The 27,960-nt window shown below is 37.2% G+C and overlaps 1 protein-coding gene across 1 annotated transcript in view; it reads right to left on the bottom strand.

The window, feature by feature from the left end:
• MAP3K21 (mitogen-activated protein kinase kinase kinase 21) overlaps window positions 1–27,960 on the bottom strand; it is a 42,161-nt gene that overhangs the window by 7,513 nt on the left and 6,688 nt on the right. The window contains exons 2-6 of the mRNA XM_082276913.1: window positions 15,750–15,930; window positions 10,644–10,792; window positions 9,732–9,907; window positions 5,326–5,566; window positions 3,358–3,480 (exon numbers count right to left, since the gene is read on the bottom strand). Of these exons, the coding sequence (XP_082133039.1) occupies window positions 3,358–3,480; window positions 5,326–5,566; window positions 9,732–9,907; window positions 10,644–10,792; window positions 15,750–15,930 (870 nt within the window). The remainder of the gene's footprint in view (window positions 1–3,357; window positions 3,481–5,325; window positions 5,567–9,731; window positions 9,908–10,643; window positions 10,793–15,749; window positions 15,931–27,960) is intronic.

Below are 27,960 nucleotides of genomic sequence, written 5' to 3'. Positions count from 1 at the left end.
GTTGACCCTGAGTTGATGGACAGTCTTTAAGACCAATTACGCTTCTCACAATTTACATATTTAAACTGCACAGAAAGGCGGGACTCCCCTTTTGGTCGGAGCTCGCTTGCTGGGAGGTGGGGGCTCCGGAGCCTCCCGGCCCCGCCGGGCCGGGCCGGGGCCACTGCCCCTTTCCCCCTTTCCCAACGCTGTGGCACGGTCCCTGGGTGGCTGGGGGGACTGCCTCAGAGCCACAGGCAGCTAAACCCAGCCATGGACTGCTCACAGCTAAACCCATCCAGCGCGGCTTCTGGGGACCGGCGGGTCCCTCTCCTCTCCACGCGGGGCCGGCGGAGCCAGCGGGAGCCGGCAGAGCCTCCTGTCTGCAGCCAGCACACTTCGTGCTGAACTGAAGAAGACACCACGCAGCCAGCAGCACAAAGGGAGCGAGGCTTTCCCCACCGTAAAGCTGAACAAGAACACTCTTCAGCATGGCGGTGTCAGTCAGAGAGAAAGAGAAGTGAGTCACATGGGACGGAGCTGAGCATGGCAAAGGGAGAAAAGAGGGCGGTGCCACGATTCTGGCGGGCAGCTTAAAAGAAACCTTCTTGCATGCCGTGGTAAGAAACTGTAATACCACAAACTGTTTGTCTCTTTAATCCATTTGAAGAACATGGGGGGATGGAGTATCTTCGTGTGCCTGTGAAGATTGTGAAGAATGCCGATGCCAGGCTTTATAGTAGTAAGAGGCTGCTAGAGACTTGTGGCGAAGAAGAGCCTTTGTGTGCAGGCCAAAAGAACTTATCCTTAAAAAGATGAATAACCCCATGTGATGGCCCATGTTTTGCAGTGTGAAAGAACTGTGAGATTTTTCATGGGAGAGATGTTCTACACACAGCAGATTGTTTGTTTCCGGGCGGATCTGCTGTTGGTGGCAGTTTGGGAACCACGTGCAACTGAAGGAAAAACCCTTTTTTCCCTTAAGCATAAGAGAGAGACTTTTCAAGAACTGGAACACTGACTAACATCCCATGTTCTGTTATCCCTTGTGTGAGCTAGATAAAAGGAGAGAAGTGCTGGCTGGAGGGGGGGGGGGGGGGATTTGCTTTAATTTTGTTTTGTTATTGTCTCTTTACTTTTAATTCTATTAGTAATAAAACTCTTTCATTGTACTGCAACTGTTTAAGGTTTGTGCCTGCTTTGCTTTTCTCCTAATTCTTATCTCACAGAAGGAAAACAAGTAAGTAATGAGTATTTTGAACCAAAACCACTACATTTAATTGGTGTTTTCTGCCCAGTTTCGAACTCAACCCGCTACAGGACCTTAGTGGTTTTCCTCCTCCCTCCAAGACACCTTTCAAAATCAGCAGAATTTGCTTTAATAAGAAATTAACTAGATTTTTCTTTTAATTTAATGTTTAGATTTGAAAACTAGAGTTGCTCATGACAAAGTGAAGCAGCCAAGTAAGCAGTTGTTATATATGCCTGTTCAAATCACCTGTATTTGAGCAAGTCATCTTGAAACAAAGACACTTTGAAGTTAAATCAAGATAAAACATTATTGTGGGAAAGGGAATTTATTTTGCACAGGTGCAGATGGGTGTGTAAGCTAAATTGTTTCAGCTAGATAATCCTGAGATACCTGATAAGCTTTTATCCAAAAACCTAAGGATCCAAACTCAGAAGCAGACATGTACTTCTTTTAAACAACAGCCTTTATGTTGTCCTGCATGTTTAAGTCCTATGAATACACATCCCTGTTCAAAAAAAAATCCCCAGTGAATCCCCAGTGGCACTTAGCACACATGCAAGGAGTGGCACTGCTATAGCTTACACAAGGCTATGCAATTAAAAAAACAAACAGAAAACTCAAGTTTTCAGAACCATGCCAATACCTGACATTTGCTTCATTTCCAAGCATTTCCTTGCAGAGCAAGAAGAATCAAAGATAAAATGAGATAATTTATATGTAATTATGACATTGTACTAAGAAAAGCCTTTCTTTACCTTTCTACAAAAAGCAAAGCAAAGCAACCAACCAACCAGAAAAACCCACCCCAGTTTGAGGACAGGAAACTACTGGCAACACAGATACTCTGTCAGCTAACATCTGAAAAAAAAAATCCACTTAATTTTCCTTCCATCTCAAATTTTCATTAAGAAAAGCAAGACAGGGTTTATCCACCTCTCTCCTTTATCCACAACACATGGGCAGTAATGGTCTTTGCCCATTGCCAACTGTATCAACTGCAGCTCAAACACATACTGAAGTGCCAAAGAAGACATCACTTCTCCCCTTTAGACATTAACAATGAAAAGGATTTCATAAGGCAGAGGTGATCCAAAGAGATGAGAGATCTGATTTTTATCCAAACTCAAAGTTCCAGGCTGTTTTAAAAATCAACCAATCTTTAGACTATTGACAGTATGGAAGAAAATCCTCATGCATTCTAATTTCCCCTTCTCATTTATAGCTGACAAAGCCAGATTCTGAAGTAATCTCCCTCACAGGTGACTATGCTTGCAAGAGAAGATAGCCAACATCCATAAGCAATCAGCTGGAACAGGTTCCACTGATTTCATAAAGAGAGAAAAGCTTAAGGCATTCCTCTCTGAATATGGATAATTAGACAATCTACTTTGCACAATACATCAGACAATACAAATGCAAGCAGTGAATCCTGTAGGAACTGTTTTGTCTGAGTATAGGTCATCCCCAAATATAAATGCATGCTTCTCTGTAGTAACACGATCATATTCCTGGGACATCCACTATGTGAGCATGAACATACCTTCCTTTCTGTCACCAGTATAGATAATAATGTAGACATACAAATGTACCCACAATTTTATTTTTGTTTCTTTTTCCTGTCTTCAGAAAACCTAAAGCAAGATTTCTTCTGGATTTATACCTGCTTAAAGCTTTATTCTCTTTTGACGTAAGAATGCTGGGTTACTGGCTCATTCTCTGGTCTTTCCATCTTACAAGACTCCCTTACACTCTGAACCTTTCATTTCCTTTATCAACTCCAATACCTAATAAAAACTTGTTTTCCATCTTACTTGGGCTCTAAATGTGATGCTTTGCCTTTTGTCATAAATTTTGATTTATCATTGTTTTATCCCAGTCAGTTTAAAATTTGGTTCCCAAAGTAATTAAGTAAAGATACCATTTAAAGGATTCACAATCATTTTGAATTACTGAAAATTATTTAGCATTTTAGTAAGATTATCCCCCCTTCCAAAGAAGTTGCAACTGTTAGAACCAATCAAGGGATGTAGAAATCAGACAGAAATCTGCCTGGAACCTCATACTACTACCAACATTTCAGTAAGTATATGGAACACTCTCTATTCATCAAATGAGTGGAGACTTACATTGTATAGCTCGAAGACGAGGAATTATTGTGGGGCTACTTGATGGACTAGAGCTGTTACTGTTTAAACTCCTCCTCTTATCCAGATTGGGGGATGCCTGCACTGTTATTTTGTGTTGAAAGTCTGTAAGAGAGCAAAACAAATCAGCTTTAATGTTATGAATAAAAAACTTCTCAGAAGAACATGCTGCTATACTACTTAAAGTTATATGATGAATTAGACTTCATTATATGTAACTTATTTATACATGTAAGAGATATACATATTAAAAACATTGAAAAACTCTAAATGTAACAATTTGGCTTTTGAGTCAAACAGGAAGGATTTCACACCTTCATGTGACAAGAACATGAACAACAGCAAGTAGGTCCAAGTGGACCTATCTGAGACACATCCACACCACAAGTTGTTACTCAATCTTGTTGGTTGTCACAGGAGGGGCAAAAAATACCGCTCAGTATTTAATCTCAAATGAATCAATACTCATGGCAATCAGATTTGCCTTATTTTTTTTAAGCATGTAATTCATTTAAAAAAGAATTAACAAAGAAAAGTCACATTTATTCAGAAAATCATGACAGCAAACTACAGAATTACAAATATTCATAGCAAAGTAGTAAAAAAAAATGGAACAACCAATATTGAGGAGGAAAAAATTCACGAAATTAAACAATATGCCCCTCTAATCCCCATCATCAATGCAATTATATTGTACACTATTCTTAGAGTAGAACTGTCTCAAGGACAAGATCATCTGGATGTTCTTGATTAGAAGGAGCTAATTGCTATTCTGAATGAAAGTTTTTATTTTATCATTGCTTCAAGTTAAATATAAGTAGAACTGGAAACAAAGGACTAAACATTCAGTTGAAGCTTGCAATCCAGCATAAATCTAACTAAAACCCATAAATCTAGCATGTTTGTCTGGGAGGCTGAAGGGTGGCTTTTATCTTAGTTGCTCTTATTTTTAAAGTAAGGAAAGATAAGTTTATTTCAATAGTGCTGAAATTGTACTCCAAATATTACTTCTCCCTTCATGTCTTTCCAGCTACCAGACAGCTACAATTTGGTCAGACTTGTGTTAACATAGCATCAAGTTCTTACTGCGTTTGCAATAAGCTGACAGACTTGACCCAGAAGCCACTGAAAGGAAGCCCACCAGCCCCAGCATGCTGGTACCACTAATGAAGGCTTTCCAACCATTGGTGAAACCTTGAGTTTGTGTAATGCTGTCTTGGGGCAACATTAAAATGGCACCTCTAAACCAGCCCCTAAGAACTGAAAGGCCCTCACTGCCTACAAACACGCCTCCTTTGCAAAGGGGGCATTTTAATGCATTCATGGGTAGAATGAAATGCTCTAACATTCAAATTACACCATATTTGTATTCTGAAATCATCTGCTGCTGCTATTAATAGGTTTTCTTACAAGAAATAAGGCACTGAAGATTGTAACTGCTGTGTTGTACTTGAGACTGCAATAAGTGTGCAGTTTGGACCTACTGCACCTGTACCCCCAGCCCTTTTGAAGCACTGGTTTTTTGCTTGGTATTTGAAAGTTTAGGGCAAACAGCACTAACATTTCATCATGTTAGAAAGTTCTGGCATGTATTAAAAAGGTACTTTTCTGTCTGTACAAAAACAATGATAACAAAAGTCTGAACTTTGGACCAGTATTAAATCATGTGGCTCTCATGCTAGTGACCTTTCCCTCCAAATGGGATGAACTTCTAGCTGAATCATTCCTCCAGATGAAACGAGGACTATTCCACGAGAATATGATATGTGAAAACTGTTTCTTTGCGGGGAAGGAGCCATACAATTCTTACCAAACCCCTCTGTGCATTACAGTAGAAGAACCTGGCAACAAAATAAAATAGTAGCCAACACTGAAAACATGAACCATGGAACTGAAGAAGATGTCGTATTTAATCATCACATATACTGTGACTTTTAAAAAATTGCAGACCTGAAGGCAAACTAATTCTGTGTCCATCTTTAAGTTTTAACCGGCTTCTTTTAAACTTCCCCTTCCTCTTCTTTACATTGGGTTTCTCTTGGTTTAACTGGAATATCATGATATTCAGCTCACGCTCCAGCACGTCAATCTCGCGTTCTGCTAATTGCTGCTCACGGCGCTTCAGTAATTCTTCTTGAGACTTTTGCTGAAGAGCTGCTCTTGTCAACTCCTCTTCTCGTGATCGAAGCTCCTGAAGACAAGATTCACAAAAGTAAAACTAAGTAATAATGTGAAGGCAGTATTAAAGGACACATGAAGTGCACAGTAGGATGTATTTCCTGATTTTTATGATGCACTATATCCATGCAACATGCACACACAACCTTCTGCCAGTCCTCCACTCTGAATAAACCAAGATTCTGTATTCAGAATCAAGCATTACACAGATTTTCTTTAACCATTTAACTTGAGTCCCTTTACTTAAAGCAGGTAAGCAGCAGCAATGGGGACAACACATGCAACCAAGGATTATCAGCTAACAGCCCAGCAGAAAATGTGCTTCAAGTGTTTCACATGATGAGAAATTCTTGCACATCATGAGGGCTACTCTTGGATAGCTCCTACGCTTTATCATAAAGCCAATGACCTGACGAATACACAAATTATTGCCTTTATCTTAAATTCTCTAACCTTTCCTGTTTTTCAGCAATGTGTTAAGTAGTACTTTTCTATCTAGAAAAGCAATCAGTATTACACTGAATGTGGATTAGTGCAATAGGATAAACTAAGTCATAAGACAGCTGTTTCTTAATTAAAATCTAGCAGGTATCTGTAACATCAAACAGCTACCCACCACTGAATTACAGCATAGAGACTCCCCAACCACCACTCTCAGAAAAGTTGTTCTTCTTTTATTCTTTCTCGGTTTTGGAAAAGGAAAAACTTTAGTAAGGAAGCTAGTTAATTTTTACCCAAGGCTAAACAGCTGTAAACCTAGCATCTTAAAATTATCTTCATCTTCAGCTTCCAAAATCTGTTAAAATATATCTGAAATTTAAGACCTCCTTAATTTTAGGCCTTCCTTCATAGTACGGGCCATATTACACAGGAAACAGAGTTACACAGAACACTTATAGTCTATGTTGCTAATAATACTGTACTGAAAGTATAGGAAAAGGAGAACTAGATGTGACTCATACTGTGTATGTTTCTCATGACATAAATTTTTCATATGATTCTGAAAATTCCACCTGGATTGAAATTGAAATTCAACTCAGAAAACCATCATTTGAAATAAAGCTATGCTAAAAGTTCAGGATACCTAAGAATTTTATTTCCATTTAAAATGAATTTATGTTGTCACTATACAATTTTATAATTGTGGTGTTGCTTGGTTTTGTTTGTCTTTGTTTTGTTTTTATTTCAGAGCAGACTGCCTACTTCTGCTCACCGGTATCCAGCAAAGTTGTACGCCAGAAGAATTCCTTATTTCATACAGAGAAAGCAAAAAACTACTTCCTGAACTATATTACTTCAGTGTTTTCAAATGAGGGGATGTTCAAATGTTCTTGCTAAAAAGACTGTGGATGTCAAAAGACAAGTTGGCACTGAAGCAAACTGGTTCAGTGAGAAGTGTCTGTTCTTCAGAAAGATACTTTTTGGGTTTTTTTACAGATATAGCACACATACACTGCTTATCATGGGTTTAAAATTTAATTGATATGACTGAAAAATTTCATATGGTATACTAATTTTGAGTGTGCTTATTTCAACATAATATTGGAAACAATTTTTTTTTTAATTGACCCACTTAACATACAGTGTTTCGCTAAAGGCAATTCTGCCTCTTGGAAATTCAAAGGAACCTGTCTTCATGTCAGCAAATAAGGCTTTGGGTTGTGTTCTTCTGTTTGCTTTGGTTCTGCTTTTTTAAAGATATTTAATAACTTAGAGACTCCTGCAAATTCTCACTTTCTTCCTCCTCCTGTCCACTCAAAACAGGACAACCTAAGACAAGGGCTGAAAGCAGAAACTACATGAATTCAGACTTAGAAAAAAGATACTTTAGAGTTTAAATAGAAAAGGTCTTTACTATTGGATTAGTACAGTAATAAAGGTACGTTAGGAGACACCGTTGATTTTCTCTCTTTCACAGCTCTCAAATCCAGGTTCCATAAAGCTCAGCAACCAGGCAAAAACTGAGGGCCTGTACTGAAGTAGTAGACAGCCTAGAAGAATTAAAAGTGTTTCCTCAATGAGAGATTAAGTATTTACTCTTTTCCAAATAAACTAATTAAAACTAGACTTGCTGCAATTAGTTATGCAATGTTTCCACACTGCTCTGCAATTAAAACACCCATTGTAAGGAAGCTTGGAAAGAATTCTATATTTAAGTTGCTCAAGAACATTTGTCAAAATAAGATTGTGATCTTCTCTTCGAGTAGGCGTCGCCACCACTCATTTGCAGTAGGCCCTTGAGGAAATTCCTCCAGCTACAGAAGTTCCTCTTTTACAGCAGGAATGAGACTCCATGCAGAGGATTTTTGTATTATTATTATTATATAAATACTTTATAGACAATACTTTCTCTCTAGTAGCCGACAGCAAAATTGATAATGTGCCAAATTAAAAAAACCTCGTATATATGAAAACCTTGTCTAAGTCAAAGTCACATGTTTTCAATCTTCAAGAAGTATACCTCATTAGGGTAGATGCTTCAGGAGATGCACTTACTTATATGCACTTACTCTGGCATATAAAAAGTAAATTTCATTTTATCTTTTCCCCTCCCTGAGTTTAACTCACTTTTGCACCAAAAATATGACTCTTCTCACAAACCTTTTCACCTGCTTATTTAATCCTAAACTTGATTTAGTCAGATTCTTCTTGGATAGGAAATCTCATTCTAGACTAATGCCTCCAGAAAAACAAAAAATAAACAAAAAACCTGAACAGGAAGGCCTCTAATAATTGCTCCCAGAGTAAAAAGAGGAAAATAGTTGGTTGAGCAGTTGCTGGAGGGGCCAAAAACAGAGTCATGTTCTATGGCAGGTTGAGGCAAGTGAACACAGTAGCTGGTGACCCCACGGCAAGTAAAAAAAAGGAAGCCTCTACTCTCTGTAGAGGGACTGTAACTCAACTGCAAAGGAAGAGATCTGACAGCTACTGAGGCACACAGTTCAGCTCTAGCACACTGTATGCCTACTGCAGGCAGAGCAGACAGCAAACTTATCCAGTTCTGTGAACCAAATTGGAAGAGGGAAATGCAGAGGGTAGAAGAAACAGTAGATAGGAAGTACGTAGTAACACTGCAATCTCATGGGCGATCAGTAAATTCTAATACCACTATGCTGATATTACAGTACATATGTAACATCACACCCAACATCAGCCAAACATCCACATACTGCCATTTGTGACATTTGATGAGAGTAAGTGAAGGACAAAGGCTACAAACAGTGACTTGCAAGACAAGAGTTTAGTTCTTGCTTTTGTCAAAGTTAGAGACTACATCTTCTATAAATTTTCTTCACAAGTCACTGCATCTCAGTGATTGTCTTCCTTGTCTACTATCACTTCATGAAAACTAACAGCAAATATATACTAGGCAATAACTATACTGCAAGAAACATCCACAAAGAAGGAATCTATTTCTTCCAGAAGCATTTCTAACAGGGACTCGAGCATACCTGGCCTATTCCAACTGTTATCCTTATCAAGTTGTCTAAAGGAAAATAAATCTAAAGGAAAATAAAAAACTCTGGGTGATTAAAACCAAGTTGAACTAAGTATAAGAGAAGACAAAGAGAATTGACAATGAGTACTCATTTAGTACAAACATATTGTGACATGAGAAAGAGGATCAGCGACAAATCTGAGTAATAAACAAAAGAAATTGGATTTGCTGATTCATGTGTATGAGTTTGACCTTATTAATATCTGGCAAGAATATGTCCCAAACTGAAACACTGAAAGGCATCCATATGATCAGTCTATTCAGCAAGAAGAGAGATAAAAGCACTGCTCCATTTTTGGAAAAGAAGCCATGCGATACAGTCACATAACAGGATGAAAGGCTTTTCATTCTCACAGCTGAGGAGAATGTTCAACAGCAGCTGAAAATTTGCAGTCAAAGACTAGCTAAGGGATAAATTCAATTTAAGGGATACATACAAACATACAAGAAAAAAAAAATCATATTTTAAAAAAGTGCCTAGAATCCCACATTTACAGATCTACAACTTGTTTTCTTTGGGGAGACAGATGTGGACATCTTTCTTTTTCAACTGTCTGTATATTTGCATGAGTACATTGGTAAGCAACAATCCAAAAGTTCGAAACCGCTGTATCCCATAAATATACATAGACATACATTCCCTTCCTTCACTGCCATGCAATTGGAAAGATCAACTTACTTTTTCCTTGGTCCTCAATTCATTAAATATCTGCTGAATTTCCAATTTCCAGTCATCTTGCATGGAGTGGAAAGACTCTTGAGGCATTTCAGTCATAACTGCCCCTTCAATGGCAGTAAGCTGTTCAAGAATTAAGGCAAACGATGGTCGGATATGAGGGTCCTGCTCCCAGCATTCTAGAATTTATCAAAATCCTGTCAGTTTTTAACAGCACATAGAACTTATTGAAGAACTTTGTGAATTTCAAGTTACTTTGCTACTGCATTTCAAGTCCTAATGTGTTCTCTTTACCTGCAAGACTTCCCCAGTCCCATCTCAATTTACAGAGGTGACATCTACCTACTTGTACTCAGAGGATTGCCTTTGTATTAATAGTAAATTCTTTTTCATGTCTATCTTTAGCATCTGAAAGAGTAAAACTAGCAATATTGTACAGAAGGGATACATATAAAAGCTAGAAAAATTCATTAAACACAAGGAAATAGCTATTAGCAAGCAATATTTATTTCTCACTAAACTATTTCCAAAACATTTTTTACACTCAGGAAGAAACAATGAAGAAAAATGGCATTTGCAATTCTTCCCCTTGGGATTTTAATCTTATTTTGTATTAAACTGCAGTATAATCCCATAATTTAGGAAAATTAATGCAATTTCAATGTAAAACAAAATCTGTGAGATCAGAGCAAAAACTGTACAGTTACTACTGAAAAACTTAAATGCAACATCATAACACTGTTTCCCTCAGAAATGCACCCAACTCTCTCCAACACGAGACTGCTGTGTAAAGAAAAACAAAATACTTGCTACACAGCACACTATCATATGAGGTATTTATTTGGCAACCCCATGACTATCTCATACCCCCAAAACATAACTATTTAAATACATAGGAAGAAACAACATGGATACCTTTCATTAGTTTTGCAAATGGTTCAGGGCAGGTGGATGGAATGGGCAAAGTAAGCTTATTGACAGCTACTCCGTAAGCCACAGCGAGGCCATCAATGCCACGGTAAGGAACTTCTCCTGTAAGCAGTTCCCACAGCAACACTCCGTAACTACAAAAGGTAATTTTTTTAAACAGTTATTTTCTGAGAAAGAAACAAGAACACAAGAAACACAAGGACAAACAAGTATCTGTCCAACCATGTACTGAAATTCATGAGGACTTCCCAGCCAAAGGTGAATGCCCTTAAGTCAGCTCTACTTTTGTAGTCGTGCACCTTTCCATTATAGTGATTAAGCAAATTGGATGTGACTTTAAGACTGGCTCGCACTCCTATTCAAAATGTAAGCCTGAAGCCAATTCTATAGAAAAGCTAGTTTCACATAAATCTGACTTACAGTAGGAAGTCTGAATGACAGGAAAACAAGCAACCTTCTCCCCACCAAAAAACAAACAAACAATAAAAGTAATTCTCAGCAGAGCAATCAGGCCATTCCCCTTTCCAAATATTTCACAACAATTTACCTAGATGGACATACTTTTTCTTTTTTTTATTTTTTTTAATAATAGTAATAAAAATTACAGAAAACTCTCATCTTTATCTGGATGTTTGCATTTCTAATCCCCTCATGTATATATAAACTTGTCACTTCACTTCCCACTGAAGATGCAACAAGACTGAGAAACTATTTCATGCACACACAACTAATTTCTCCATACTAGAAAAAATGCCCCCACAAAATCCAAACAGAACAACATTGTTTCCAGTGAAAGGTGGTGGCATGAAGAGATCTTTTCTCAGTGTCAGGTACAGAAATCAAGAATCACAGGAATTCCTATTGCAGTAACAATAACCATAAGAATTTCTGCAATGCTCTCCACTCAAAGAAGAGCTGGGTGTTGCTTTTACCTTCTTTGGGTCTGTATGCCCAAGGCTTGGCTTGTTCAAATGACCCAAGCCCCTACAGAGGGCTGGGACAGCATGCTGGCTGCTGTGACTCTAGAGCTCCTGTTCTACTGCCACTGAAATGGACAGCTTTCACAGTCTGTGGAAGTGGGAATTACTCATTTCACAATGTTAGCCTAAAGTGGACTTCATGACTGGATTTGGTTTTTTGCTCTTCCCCTCATCCCCACACCCCTTCAACTTCTCTTCCTGCCAGGGAACCACTTGCACCTGTAGAACAAGGATACAAAGGACAACCTATTGCCGCTTTTGAATACTACAGTGAGCAAGCAAAGCAAAAATAGAATACAAACTATTGCTCTTGCCACTTCTCTCCAAGTGTGCAAAGAAATCACCTGTGAGTTTTGCAGGGCTAGACTGAACTCTCCAACATGAGAAGAAACGCATTCTGCACTGGGGAACTGAGGGCTATGCATCCCTTAGGACTAGAAATAAAACCTCAAGTGGAGCAGATGGGACACGGAGAAGAACACACAGCAGTTAAGGTTTTCTATCACTGTCTGCTTAATGAGAAAAAGTCAGCATTATACACCACCTTACAACATCACTTTAATAAAACAGCAAACTCCACAATATCAGCACAAATATAAGCAGTGCTTTGTTATCTATGGTCTGTTTGTCTGAGAATTTTTGCATCTCATAAAATCTTGAAAAACTAATGAATTTACAGTGCTAACACTTCACCAAAGCTGAAGAAAACAGTCTGTACCTGCTGCCAAAAGAAAAAGGAATTTAAAAAGTCTTGAGCTTCTTAATAATTTCCTCCTGATTTTTCTGGTCTAATCTCTGCACTTGATTGTATACTGAAATAAGGTTAAAATAATGAATTCCAATTTGTTTTAAAACAGAGGTATTCTGACCATAATGAATACAACACTTCCTACAGTACATACATATTTTATGCCCGATGGAGGAATTCTCCCGAACTACAGCTCATCTCTGTCCTTGGAGAAAGCATAAAAAAAATCTCTCAGCAAGTACAGACTGTTCTAAACTCAAGTAATTCCCCTGCTCAGGCTATCCCATACGTATTTTAGCATGCACTCTGAAGTTAAGCAAAACATTAAATTTAACTAAAAAGAAGTCACCTTTTATAAAAAGTTGTGTCACACTATTAGCTTTAGCTGTATATACAATTCAAGCCTTTAATGTTAAAGAGTGCTCAACAGTGCCAAGAGGATGGTTGTTAAGTTTTAAACAGACCAACACAGTAACAGCCTTTTAATGAAAGCAGTCTTAATATCAAGTATCAAGAGCCAGCACTATGGGGAAAAAGCTGCAAGGAGGAAGCCTAAAGACATTATGGTCTTGACACACTGGAGTTTTTGGGAGGTACTAATCTGCCATTATCTAGGAAAACAACTACTTATATTAACTCACTCAACTACACAACTAGCTACTTTGTGTATTAAATGTCACCAGCTCACATACAACTGTCTATGCATACAGCCCAACCTTATAAGTAATAGCTTTTTTTTATAAGAGCAAAAGCCATGTCCCTTTCCATCTTCAGCAAAAATCCAAAGCCACAGGCATGTCCTTGAAATACACATTTTTAAACCACAAAAACTAATACACTCCCAAAAATATGTTAAGTGTTTTCATCATTAAAATTATCTTCCTTCAATCAAATGTGATTTAAGCCTATATATCTCACTCCAGTGAACACTAGCTGGTTTTATAAATTTTATGAGCTGGAAATCTGAAGGTAAAGTTCTCAGATTATTTTACTCTACAATCCATCTTCTAGAGCAGAGATTACTAAGCACTGTTACACAAATCACTTCAAATTTATACAAATGTGCCAGGCAAAAGCAACTGCTAATTCTGCTGTACAGTAAATGCTTCCTGGCTTTGCCAAGGGCTTGTACAACCAAGATACACATTACTGTAAAGACCACCGCTGAAGCACACCATCAGCACTTGGAAATCTGTGGGCATATTTGCACTTTCAGGCTCCACACAAAACCAAGACTGACACACCAGTTCAGAAATGTCTGAGGATTGACGGAAGGGTAGGGTTGGAAGAGTAGAGTTCTTGTTTGGGAATTTGGAAGCATGTGCCAAAGTAAAACAAATACAGTGTTAAAGCTCTGGTTTGGAAAGCAAAAGGATACACGTGCAGGGCCTGGAAAGCACTAGTTCTGCTATCTAGGATGACACCTGAGAACATACGGCCTGGAAGGCTCTGCATGAAAATACTCCCACAACATTTCCAAACACTGGCAGATTCTGGAAGACTAGCTGGAAGTGTGAGTTGCCTCAACTTGAGCAGCCTCAATTGCTCTTTTTTTTCCTACTAAGAGGTCTGCAGATTTCATTCAGAGCCTCAGCACTCAGTACGTGTAACTAAAGTTTAGAAATTTTCTGAAACATATCGTGTTCTTATCTTAGAGAGACTCATATACTTAAATTGGTAACCTGAATGTTTTTTAAAACAAAAACCACTCCTGTAACCTGGGTATTCTTTATTTGCTTTTCTTTTAAAGAAAGAGTAAAGATAAGCAACAGAATAGATCAAGGTGCAGTGAGCAGAAAATGTTTAGAAGCTAAGAAGGTCTAAACTATACTGCAAAACACAGCCTTTCTACTTAAAAACCTCTCCTGTTAGACTTCCATCATTGAACTAAATACTTACATTTTTACAAGAGAGGCGTGCAGAAGAGAAGGCGAAGAAGAGAAATACTGTAGGTTCCAAAAATGTAAACTAATGTTGCAGCAGAATATAAAATAATTGCACCAAAGCATACCCCCTCAGATACCTAAAATCACAGCAACAAGACTGGACAGGACCTGTAATTAAGCATGGAATACAGCTGATTAGGGAAACGCCTACACCCAACCTCCATCCCGCAAAAGAAAAAAAAAATTTAAGAAAAAAGTAAGAAAGAATGGGAAAAAAAAAAAAAAAAAGAATGAGGCCAAAGATGTTTCCCAACTGAGCATCAACTGAGGCTGACGCAAATAAAATTGGTTCCAGAGACAAGACAAATGAGCGTCACAAAACAGCAGTGCAGATACAGAATCATCCCGAGAATACCAAAAGTATTACTTCATGCTGTAGAACATCATGCATCTAAGCAAAATAGGAACCTATATAAGAATTTTAGAATACAGAACATGCATAAAGCAGCAGTAGAAAACAGAATGAAGTCCTCCCCTCCTTCCCCAGATAGCTATCTTGGATCCTTCTGAGAAAACATATCAAAAAGAAAGAAAATGCAGACTTTTCAAGGTGAGGCAGAGCAGCTTTTAGAGCCTATTGTGCAATCGCTACTTTTCTGCACTCACAAAACAGAACTAAACTAAACCTAAAGTTTAAATTACCTTTCTACAGTACATGTATCCCACACTACACCACTCAAAAATAGCATCAGTAGTAAGAGCCATATTATTTATATTATCCACAATAACATCTTAAATGAGAAATTCACAAATTTAAAACAGGGCGTTTCCCACCTTTAAAATTAGAGAGCAAGTTAAAACAATTTTGTGCTGAATACACTCTCCTTACTCCAGGGACTGGAAGGAAAAATCTCTATAAATGCAGAAGCTTAAACCTAGTATTAACTTTTACACACAATCACATTCCAGATTCCTAAAAACAGCACTATTTCAAGTTAACAGTTGGCAAAGTTCTGATCTGCACCTTTTTTTTATTTATCAGACATATAAGGTAATAATTAGTTGGTCCCATTTTTTAAGCAGATTGAGTGTTTTCAGATAGCTAATATAAAATAAACCCACCAAAATGACATCAATCATACATTAATGTATCAAGAGCATGCAGTTATTTATATTAAGAATCCAGATAAACAGTTGGGTATATTGACCAGCAAATATTTTAAAGGCTTCTCTTAATGAGAGCTTGCTTTAAAAAAAAAACTTCTTTATTTTCCCTCTTCTTCCCCCAGTTTGTAAGTAATGGATAATAAAAGGTGTAACAAGTGAAGTAGATACTAAAAAATGCATTTGTTTCTTAGAAAAGCTAAACTGGCCATATGTTGAGGCAATAACGTAGCAAACCACCAAAAAAATAAAGTCTCTCAAAACCCTCAACACATATCCACCAAACATGGTCTTCAGCAGACAAACTTCTTACCTCCAAATATCACTTCCTTTAGAAAACATAGAGGACTTGATAACTTCTGGAGCCATCCACGCATAAGTTCCTGCTGCACTCATTTTGGTTGTTCTGTGCCACTCTCTAGCCAGACCAAAGTCTGTAATCTTCAGAGTTTTATTACAAATGTCATCATGTTCCATCTTCTCTAGTAACAAAACTGCAAAAGATTGAGTTTGTAAATTAAAGCAATTGCAATTAAAAAATCCATTTCTGTCATTAATTACACATACAACTCGTACTGCACAGAAAATTGTATACTTTCAGTGTTGTGAAAATATTATTGCAATTTTTATATGCATGAAAATGCTTTTTTGATAATTTTAAGCTATTCCAAGCTATAAAACCAAGAAATACCTACAGTGTAATGAGCTCTTTATGCAACTGTGGGAGCACATATTGAATTAGCACAAGAAATACACTGGAGATGTAGATCACATCATTTAAAAAAGCCCAGAATCCTAATATCCTAGATGATGACAGGCTGTCAGAAAATTACCCACTTTGCAACAAGATTCTGGAATAATAAAACCAGCAGCAGTAGTAAACCAAAACCAAATGTTAAGAATTCTTATAAAGGACTGATAAAACAAAGCAGGACACATTATGTCACTGTATAAAAGCCATTCTTAACACAGCACCCAATCCTGGCCCCGTATCACCTCAGAAAGCGTGTAACTGAACTGAGAGAGGTGTGGGGAAGGACACAAGCAGGGTGTTCAAAGCAACATAACCACAGCTATAAGGAATGGTTAACAGACAAGAAGCCTTCCCCTAGGAAAAGAAACCTTTGCAAACAAAAATCTATATAACAATGCCTCATTAATGAAGAAAACTATAGGTAATAATTGTTCAAAGTTTCTCACTACAAGAAATGGACTCCATTGGGTAAAATCAGCAGATGAGAATCAAACACATGCCCATTGTTCACACAACACATAGGTGAACTTTGGAATTCTTGGCATGGTATGTGAATATTATTATTTAACATACATTTAAAAAGCTTCTACACAAATTCACAGAGGTCAACTTGATATAGGGAATTTATATCCAAAAAATTAGTTTATTTTCAGTAAAACCCTGGACCACAAATCACAACACAGTTGGGAAACTATACACCAGGGGAATTACTTTGGCTTGGGAGTCCCCAACTGGCAACAGGCCACTAGACTTGGATACAGTCCCTTTTATGTTATGCACATGAATGTTAAAGAGTCAGTTATCCTTCTTTTGCCATTGCATCCTACAGTGTCTGACTTGTTGACGAGACAACATTATCGGCAGAGTTGTAGTACCTCTTCAGGAAACAGTGCAACAAGAAGAGAACTGGGTTATTGTGTTAGAGCTTAACAAGGAGGGAGACAACAGATGGAAAGGAATCATTTTAACAGACTGTAATTTTAATTCCATATTCAGTTCCTCTGTCACTGTTTCTGAGAGCAACTGTTAGTTCTAACTTTCTGTTAAAATGATCTCCTGGGACAAAGACCAAAAGATTAAATTATATGTAAGAATCATATACCTTTGTTTTCTACCTGTATGTAGTGCAAACATAGTACAGGAAACCAATTAACTAAAAAGCAGACGAAGAATTACCCTCCCTTACAGAAGAAAAACCAATGACCTTGCACTTGCAATTGAAAGAAATAATTTTTACTGGTAGAGATTAACAATTCTTATAAATATTTCAGAAATTGCATCAAATCCAGATAAAAGGAAAAGAACCCACATTCCATCTTCAATAAGCTTCTTAACAGAGCAAAAGAAATTAGGCCAAAATGGTACAGACAAAGCAAGAGCTCACCAATGAGAACCACCAGAACAGGTTAACTTCATGCAACAGTTTTTATACTTTTATACTTGAATCAAAGACCTATTGTTTGCTATTCCATTTCAAACATGTTCAGCAGAATTCCTGACATTCCTTGTCAGTCAATGTGACCGAAACCAAAAACAGTCAGTCTTGCAATAGGTAATAACTGGCACGTGACCAAGTTTCATCCTACAAAGGGACAACATTTCTTAGTTCAAATTTCCCTTTCCGGCCGGTAGCCAGGCAAACAATACTGTGCACACATTACTTAGCAGCTGGGCAGTAAAAATGCTCAGCATAGCTGAGTAGCACTCTGTAAGAGCTTACCTTGAAGTAGCCTAGCAACCTTTACTATAGCATCCTTCTGCCTCTTCCATAGCTTCCTGGCCCTTGCTGTCGGCTAACCTGGGAGAAGTCATTTTACAATCACCAGTTCACCCTGTTTACTTGGCACTCCCCTTGTTTCTTTTTCAAACCCTTTAAATTGTCTTTTCTGGCTCCAATATATATGCAATGTTAAGCTGGGCAAGAGCCAGTTTAGCACTTTTGGGTTTACTTCAGTATTTTTCAGACTTTTTATTTTCCACAAAGACTGAAGTTCATATTTACATTAGAGCTTTGCTCCTGGCAATCACAGCTCAAAATACTTAGATATACAAAGACTATTTGAAAACAAAACCCACCAAAACCCACAGATTATATTAGGGATGCAGAAATGCAGGAAAATCCTATGTCCTTACTTATTTACATGTAAGTAGGACATAGGGTAAGGATATTTATATAACACCTTACTTATTTTTACATAAGCAAAAACAGATACTATGTTTCTGAATATTCAAAATCAAAGCAGGTTAAGTTTGGTCCAAGAAAACTACTTTGCATCAAACTAATGTAAAACTTCTCATTGGATCATTACCCAAACATTCCATGTACTACAGCCAGAAATAAAACAATGACCAAGCAGTTTAAGGTTGCATATGATTTCTACCAGCAACACCATTTTCAACTAAATTCTGAGTTAGTACATCTCTCTTTGTGACTCTGCCTTTCTGCAATAAGATCAAGGGGAAAGCAAATTTATTAACATCATAGAGGAGAGGCTTGGGTGCCATATAACGGGTACTCCTTGAATATAAGAGACAGGCATGCCTAGAAACATCTACAGTTGGGCAACAAAGAGATGCTATTTTCAATAATTCCTGAAATATAAATCAACAAATTAAAGATAAAAGCCAGTTTAAATCCGAGAGAAAAATGAAAGCCTACAAACGCTATGCAGTAAACTGGTATTAAAAGTGGTAGATATCATAGAATGATAAAGAGTGGAAAAAGTCTCCACGATCATCAAGTCCAACCTTTGACCAAACAGCACCATGTCAATTAAACCACAGCACTAAGTGCCACTTCCATTTATTTCTGGAACATTTGCAGGGATGGTGACTTCACCACCTCCCTGGGCAGCACAGTCAGAAGGCAGTGCCCACTCTAAGAAAGAACAGACCATCATACTAAAAAATATGCAAAGTTGCATAAGATCAGTTGTAAAATCTATAGCTAAAGAAGAGATGAAGGAAGAAGAAAAGGCTGGCTGTTCTGGCTAACAGAAGGAAAAGTAGCAAGCTACATGTAGCTGCGCAAGTAGTTCATGCAATTCTAAAAGGCACTAAAAACCAGTTTGTTTAGTAGAAACAGGGACACATCAATAGAATTTTACAAAGCATAACACCTCATATGAAATACTGAATGACTAAACCTGAACATACGTGTCCAACAACAGGAACTGAAGCAGACATAGAAAATAGAATAGTTAGGATCTAGTAATGTCTTTTATTTAGATAAAATCAGAAGAGCTTGTCCTTTTTGCTAGGCTAAACAAAGGTTTAGAGAAGCAATGAAAACAGAAGTTACCCATACCTAGAAACAGAATGCAGATCTACAGCACTTAAGGTGCTCTTAACAACAAAATATTTTCCTAGGTGCTCCGGCTGGTCTGTCTTACAGGCACACTTGTAGTTAAACTCCATTCTACATCTGGAGCTACCAGGGTGGGGAATTTTACTGCCTCTTTTCCCCCATCCCCCTTTCAGCCCTTCTCTGTAGTGTAAAGCACAGTTTAGTCCTCAAAAAAGTCACAAGAGCCAACATACATTCCTTTTAAACCTAATGGTTCCTGAAACAGTAGTGCCATTAATCTTTCTTGCTTTCTGCACTATCATTGCTACAGCTGGAATATTTTTCTACTGATCTTACAGCACAATGCAAATATTTCATGGTGTAACAGTATGCAGATAAGATGTTCTGCACACTTTTAGGAACTAAAATGTAACACTTGTCCAAGACTGCAACTGAGCCAACCAGTACTTCCCAAGTCTGTATTCCTCTAATTAGAACAGAACCAGCAACAACTCTTTGCTACACCACAACTGTTTCCACACACAATGTTCTTAGCAAGAAAGGCACAGAATTTAGGCTCAAAAACGAGGAACAGGTCCCAGTAAAATCCCCATCAATCCCCAGTTGCCACTCCTTTTCCTGTGCCATTCCCATCCCATCACTCCCATCTCCAAACTCTCCACTCAGACAGTAAAGCTTTCTTTGAGGTGAGCAAAAGGTGAGATATGCATAAAGTGGCAGACCAAGTGTGGCCAGAGTTGAACAAGAACTGCAGTCTCTGTTCTTGTGAGCTTGGGTTGAATTTTATTGGGGAAACGGAAAAATTAAGCAAGAGCCTACATATGGACAGATAAGCCAGAAATAATAGAACAGAGCACATTTAGACAAATCAGATCCCTGGGGGCGTACATCTGCCAAACTCAGACAGGTACAGAATGATACCCCCAGTGCTACTTTCAAGACTAAGCTGAAAGCCTAGAGAAGAACCAGAAGCATTCATTTAAATTGTAAACACTTTGTTTAAAGCATCATTCTAAAGAAAAGGTTCACGTTCCTGCCTCAGCTTCTCTCCTTTTTATTTCTTAAAATTCATGTAACTTAAGAAACAGTATTTACAGCAAGCCTGAGGGAGGCCTGAACAGACATTTTAGTCGGCAGCACACCTAGGAAACCGCTACCTAGAACTAAGCTCTTCCATGCTACTCTTTTAATGCAGGTTATTTCCTACAGTCTTAGTTTTGTTTTGGTTTCTAAGTACATATAGATTGTATTTCTCCAACCTTATCTAGCCAAAGTCCCCATTTAAGACAACACTTCATTTGAATTTTTTTTAAGTCCAAAGACTTCATACCGTTAAAATCAGTTTTATTGCATGAACAATGTATTCCAGTGTTTTCAGGTGACTTTTTTCAGTTACCAGCCATATAAAATCATTAAGTAAAAGAGGTATTCTGAGAAGCCAAGGCAGAGGACTGAAAACCTTTTAATTAGTTTAGATGTACTGAATTCAAACTATCTTCTAATGCTTAAACTTAAAAAAAATCATCCTGAAATACTGAAGTCCATTCTGTCCCTCCCATCATCTTTATACTTTCTATTATACCCTCTTTATATTGTCTATTTTGTTAGTACTAAAAATTAAACATTAAGCAACCTTATTTTCCCAAGTTAGTCAATTGCTACAACCATGTCTTGCTACTTTATCTACAGTCTGCTAAATATGTGACTATCATGGTTTTGCAAATTAAATTAAATTAAATGTTTAAGCTATTTAATACCACAGCTATTTAAGTTACTGTGATTATAGGTAAGAATGCCTACATATCCACTACATTTGCCACCACTGATAAAGTCATTCTTAGAGAATACTATAGAGGAAAGAAAGCTGTTATGCTATATAACTCTACTTGCAAACGGAGATTGTCCAGACAATGCTGCTACTGTCTCTGTTCCCCCCGCACCCAGGCAGTACCCTCTCCCACTGTTTGCAAGCAAATCTGGTTCCTGTTAATTCACTAAATCAACATGCAACAAAACCAGCAGGGTGACCCTGCATCTTTACCTGGAGACTAGCAGGCAGAAAAAAATCTTATTAAATGCTGTATATTCAGTTAATGAAACACAGTACCTTGTCCATATTAAGAGACCCACCTCCCATCATTTGGAACTGTTATTTGGATCCAATTGTAATTGGAAATTAAAATTTCAACATTGTTTAGAGAAGCCATCTCCTGGTTATATTAAACTGTAGATTGAGCATCGCAGTGAAGAAATTAAGTGTGTGAACCACAAATTATCACAGTGAAAACGTTAACTGATCAGAACTCTTCTGTATGTACAAAAGATGATGCTTCTGCCTATACAGCACCGCATCTTAAATATCTTCCTTTTCTCCTGTGGGTTCCCAGGATGGGTTCTGTTATCTGTGTCGCTAGCGTGTGTCAGATTGTGATGGTCTCACTGGATTAAGTTCAGAGGTCACCATCAGCAAGGGAATTTTATCCTTTAAACACTGATTACATATGCAGGAGACTCTTTTATTCTACAGATACTGTGTTCCTCTATTATCTATGTCTCTTTACAGCAGGCACATAACCAGTTCTTAATTTTCACACTTAACTGAAAGGAACAGCTTGTTCTTAAATGCATTTGTCTAAAAAACATTCAGCTTTAAAAAAAATGCAAAACCCAACAACGCAAAAAATGTACCTCACAGGAGCCAACACATACTAAAAAAAAAAAAAAAAAAAAAAATTCCTGAACAAAGTGTTCCCAATTGGAAAGCCAAAACAAGATGAGACTTGACACAAAAAGTCCTTGACAGCATGAATTGACAAATACACAGCAACCTCGTAAGAAAAGCACATCCCATAGCAGGACATGTGACACAAGAAAAGCACCCAAGGATGAGAATGACTGGGAGTCACCTGCCTGCCTGGAGAAAATGGAGGAAGAAGGAAAGAGAGGAAAAGGGACAAGAGATTTCAACAGCTTCAACACACCTTGCATCACCATTTTTTGCTTCCCCTTCACTTCTTTAATAACTATTATTAAAGCAACTTTGGGCAAATGGAAACTTGAGAGAAAGAAGCAGTTTTAACAAGTTTTTGGCACAGACTACAGATGCTGTAAGTTACTTTACTGCATGCCATTTGTGCTTCACTTGCTCTTCAGATAGGTCTGTAATGCAAAACAGAAATTTCTATTGTGCTGTAAGAGGAAGTACTAGAGGTAACAAGCACTTATAATTAGACATTCAAATAATCATAATTTAAACACCAGATCAGCATTAAATTCTGAAAAATGTAGGATTTGGATATTACATCAGCAAAAAATCAAAAGCAGACTGGACACTAAACATTCTCAAATCCTCTTTAATAAAATATTAAACTTAGCTCTCCTATTTAAATACTAAATTTAAGAAAACTACCTCACTAAAGCAATTCCTCCATAACTCCACAATTACATGAAAATCAGTCAATACTGAAACTTAGCTTTAAAACTCAAAACATTCAGTTGTGTGGTATCTACCAAGGAACTTCACCACTTATTTGAAACAGCAATTACTTTCTTTTAAGTTCTTCCTTTGCTTGCTATTTTTAAAAGGCAGCCCTGAAGAAAAAAAAAAAAAACCAAATAGAAACTAAAAAAAACCACTGGCCAAAACAGAGGCAGACAAGAAGGGTAACAGTTAGGTGGTGAATTACTGACTAAGATAATCTTCTAGTTTCAGACTCTGCAGAATAAAGTGGCTGTGAATCTATTCCTTAAAGAACATCATCTTTGTTATGAAAGTGATTTCTTTTTTTAAGGAACTTCCTCCTATTCTTAAAAAAAACAAAATACAAGGCAAACTAAAGCTATTCCGTTCAAACTGCATAAGAAGTCTTTGTCAATATATAATACATCAGCTACAGTTTCCTCCAAAAGAAACTTTGAGAAAACATATTAATTTCCTCCCTAACCCAAATTTAAGACCTGGCCATTCCCTAAATCAGTATATGTCATACAACATACAGAATTTACCAGGCAATGCAGATGAGGTTTATAATTTCACAAATGGCATCCAGGGGCAAGAGCTGACAGAGGTTACCTTTCTTCAGAACTAACAATTTAACTTATCTATCATTAGTCAAATCACCTTTCCAATATCTAGTTTTAAAGCCACGAATATTTCATTTGAATTTGGCTTGGATTTATAGTTATTTTTTTGAAGTAAACAGAACGTGACTCTATGCAGTTTGATATTTCAAGCTAATCAGAAGAATACACAGCTTCTGAGTACAAGGAAGTATTTACATAGTTGGCATACTTTTCCTGATCATAACATATTACTCTCAGCAATTACGAACTTCCTTGTTGCTTTATGTTTTGTGATCTTTCTCAAGGTGCATTTAATGCGTTGAAATTAGAATATTTAATACAAAAAAAGGTCACATCAAAATGAAATAAAGTTTAATAAAAATACATAGATGCATACCTAAAAAACTAAAAAGACATTCTACTTTTAAAGGTGACTTATCAGCAAAGCTTAAGTAAAGAGGTGTAGGCTGATGTCACAACCAAGACAGTAAGAGCCTGCTGCCACTGAAATACTTACCTTAACCTCCTCTTTATTTATACTCCCTCACCCTCTACAGCTTTTCCCCCCCGACTGAGTCTAGCAACTGGGTAGTCTTGGGGGACTCACCCAGCCAGACAGCTCAGCAGAATATGAAGCCTACAAATAAACCAGCTTAGAGTAGCTTCCTGCTGGATCTCTCAGAAGATTTAACCTGACCTACTGACCGCACAGGCGGGGACAGAGATGTGTAGATTCTGCTGACAGGTGGGAGAGGGGAGAAGCTGCCTGGAGGTGGGTGGGGAAGCCTCCTCATGCAGCTACAGCTGCCCAAGGAAGCCACACGTCACCTGTTGCAACAAGTGGGAAGTCAAGCAACATTTCGGAAATAGGTCAACCCTTTTACATCTAGTTTTAGTCAGAGATTTAAAGATAGGATCCAGCTTTGCTACGTTTTTTTTCCATTATAAAATTACCTTTGACAAAATTTACTATTGAAAAGAACCCATTAAATAAATTGAACACAAAAAAATTTCCTGGTCCCTTTGAAGATGCCAACAGCTAAGAATCCAAATTCTGGCTGTAGATACTTAGTCAGGTTTAGTCATTAAGTTCCTTTAGAATCTCATCGGCTAACAGGAAACTCCTTCAACATAATTTCTATTAGGAATGTTAATAAGTTACACTTTATAAAGAATTTTTAGGCTGTCAGTTTCTTTTATAAAGAATATTTGAAAGAGCCTTACTGTTCTAACAGAAAAAACCTGCCAAGCAACCTGTTTCCAAACAAAGCAGAAAAAACCCAGAGAATTTTTAAGCCCACTTTTTTTTTTTTTAAATACAAAACTTGGGAGGAAAAAAATCCCATCAAAATATATTCTGTGGGGTAGGATTCCTGCATTCCACCCTTGAAGTTTCTTCAGAAGCCTCTCAGGACTGTGCATTTTCAAGAACTCTAATCTTCAATAGCAAAGCAAAAACTCTTATTTTGAAGTGAGAACTCTGCAAACTTGACAGTGCTATCTTTCTCTTGAGAAAATGAAAGGGAAAACTGCTTGTTTGTCTCAATAATTAGTGTAACATTAAGCAGTGAATTAAAAAGTACATTTTTTTTTCTACATAATACAGGAGGAAATAAAAGCAATTAGTTTCAGGAATAACAGCAGCATCTAATCCTAATAGAAAAGAAAATCACAAAACTGTCTAAACATTTATAACTAAAATATAATCAGTTCCAAGGGTTAACTTGTCCTATAATGAACCACAGCAATGAAGCATTTACTCCTACATTTTTGAGAGGGAGGGCTGACTTATCAGCTCTGAGTTAATAGCACACCTGCCAAAACACAGATTTTAGTCACTATGAAGAGAACAAAGCATGATTATGTAGCCAACACTGGCATGTCTAGGGCTGATTCAACTAGAGCTATGACCCCACACACACACAAAAAAAGGTTAAAGTTGGCAGGAAGCTCCAAGAAGGAAGAATACTTCTGTGGTGACATTATCCAAATATGTAATTTTTCCAATTTACCACACGTAATCCATGAATTTAATATGCAGTAAGCGGGTTAAAATTTAAACATCCACTTACTTTCAGTGACTGGATTGATGTAGGCTCTTAGTAACACGGTCAAGCAAAGTAAAAATGATGAAATGTACTTTTAAGATGTCAGTCCAGGAATATACATTACACCCGTTGCTATTTTTGTACTGCGACTATAGACAGCCAAGTCATTTGATATTTATCTGTTTGTACCTATATATAATCTGTATTTATGTTTACTTCAATAAGCCCTAATTTTGCTTCTAATAAACAAAACAATCCCAAAGCTAAAAAAAAAGAAAAAGAAAAATCCCTGCATTTTTAGAAGCATTATTACTGAAAGTCATTGAAGAGAATTTCAATGCCTTAAATTTTAACAATCAATCAGAAATAAAATTCAAGGTCAGAAATTACCCTACCCTGCAACCATTCCTTGCAAATGTTTATCATACAAGGTCAGCCTGTTTCAGAACTTGAAACACTGAAGCAAGTTTAGAAGTTCATACTCAGCGGTAAGGAAACTTACAGATTGCAAACAAAAAGCCATTCTCTTCTAAGGTCAAAGAAACCACGAAACAGAATTCAACATCCAAATACAGTTCAGTGATGTGTTACTCCTCTATTCTTTTGAGGTTGCAGAACATAACTTTTTCATGGAACTTTTAATATTTGCTAAGAGGGTCCAAAGACATGCCCTGTCCCGGCAGTTCCAATGGGGATGGGGGAATAATCTGTAACTGAAAACTCAGTTACATCTCATTTTTTTCTAATGCTTGGATAACACTACCAATGTCTAAATCCCAACCACACTTTGAAGTCTGTTTATTTAAGTACAATACCTCATTTAACAAGTCTTACAGTCAGCAGTTAAACTTATTTTTCACTGTTTAGGGGAATGAACAAAATTGTGTAAGTATTTTAACAGCTAATGGGAGGTGTTTAGCTGTCTTTCTATTGACCTTTATGGAAATGGGTTGCTTGCTCAGTGCAATTTTCAGAGACAGGAAGGTATGTGAACATATCCCTGCGGTACCAGCTTTAAAAAAAAAAAACCAAAAACTTTTAGCCAAGTAATGCTTGAAGCCTTCTTTAATATACAAACATTAAAAACACTCTTATCCGTAGTCCTACACTTCAATTTACAATGCTACCCCAAAGCAGAACTCCTTATCATCAAAAACAGTGAGCAAACACGACATACAGACTAGAATGTTACTCCCCACATTCTCCATGAAGATATTACCAGAAACCTTGGTGCAAATGAACCTCCTGCAGAAACCTGCTAGGAAGGAGTATAACACAAAGCAGAAAAAAAAACCAAGAACCAAAAAAACCTCCCAATCTTCCAACTGTTGTAAACCAGATCACTTGGTGTTTTACAATGACAGAACAAAGACAGAGAGAAGAAAGACATGAAAAACCAAGCTAAATCCAGAGAAAGATCAAAGTAATATTATTCTTAACTTAATAATTCTACCTGTTAGAGATGCAGTCTCAACACTAAATAAGAAATAACTCTCTACAGCTGTCAGATGGACATAGTTGGGGAAACATTAAAATGAGTCTGTATTAAAAATGAGTTATAAATAGGGGTGTTAAAAGTTCATGGGGTTTTAATTAATCAAATTACATATAGCTAGTGTTTCAGCCTAGAGTCTTGTTTTCAGCATTAAGCACTTCATGTAAATATACTTCAGCCTTCTTAAGTTTGAGGGACTTTGTTCTAAATTAATGAGCAATTTTTTCCACCTGTTAATGTCCAGACTTGAGACACAGAAAAACATCAAACAGAAGCAAATATAGATGACAGTAATTGAGGTGAAATAAATGGCTACTGCAGTTAAGTCTTCATCTACAAATAAAATAACTGCTGGATGTTATTCCTCCTCTGAAAGCTTAGACTGTACAAATACTGCATTACAGAGCAGTTCACAAAATTTCATTTGACGGATAGTGTATTAAAATCATAAGGTTCCTGAATATTATGTTAAAATGCTGAAACACATCCTTCAACTGGAAATTAGGCCTCTACAACATTTTAACACTATAGTTATATAGTTATATAGTTATGGTAGATTGAGACAACTGCAGCAATCAGTCACTCAAAATTGTTCTCTCTTGAATTCCAGCATCTTTCTGAACATGAAATATACAACATATTTATATGCAACAAATAAATATATCAACTGACTATTAAAACACGTGTAACACATAGCATTGCCTTTGATGAACCAGAAAAAGATAACACTCTAGCTCAAGGCTGCTAAGCATTTCATGCTCCCACAGAATCCAGCTAACCTTCAGGGCCTCTCAAAAAACAGAATCCCTATCTGCATAGTCTGAGCACACATCAAATAATGAAAAAAATTACTGGGAG

Source organism: Coloeus monedula (genome assembly GCF_965178545.1).
Source record: "Coloeus monedula genome assembly, chromosome: 2".
NCBI classification, from domain to species: Eukaryota; Metazoa; Chordata; class Aves; order Passeriformes; family Corvidae; genus Coloeus; species Coloeus monedula.
The sequence above is the reverse complement of the archived record's forward strand: the minus strand, read 5'-3'. Positions and strand labels throughout refer to the sequence as shown.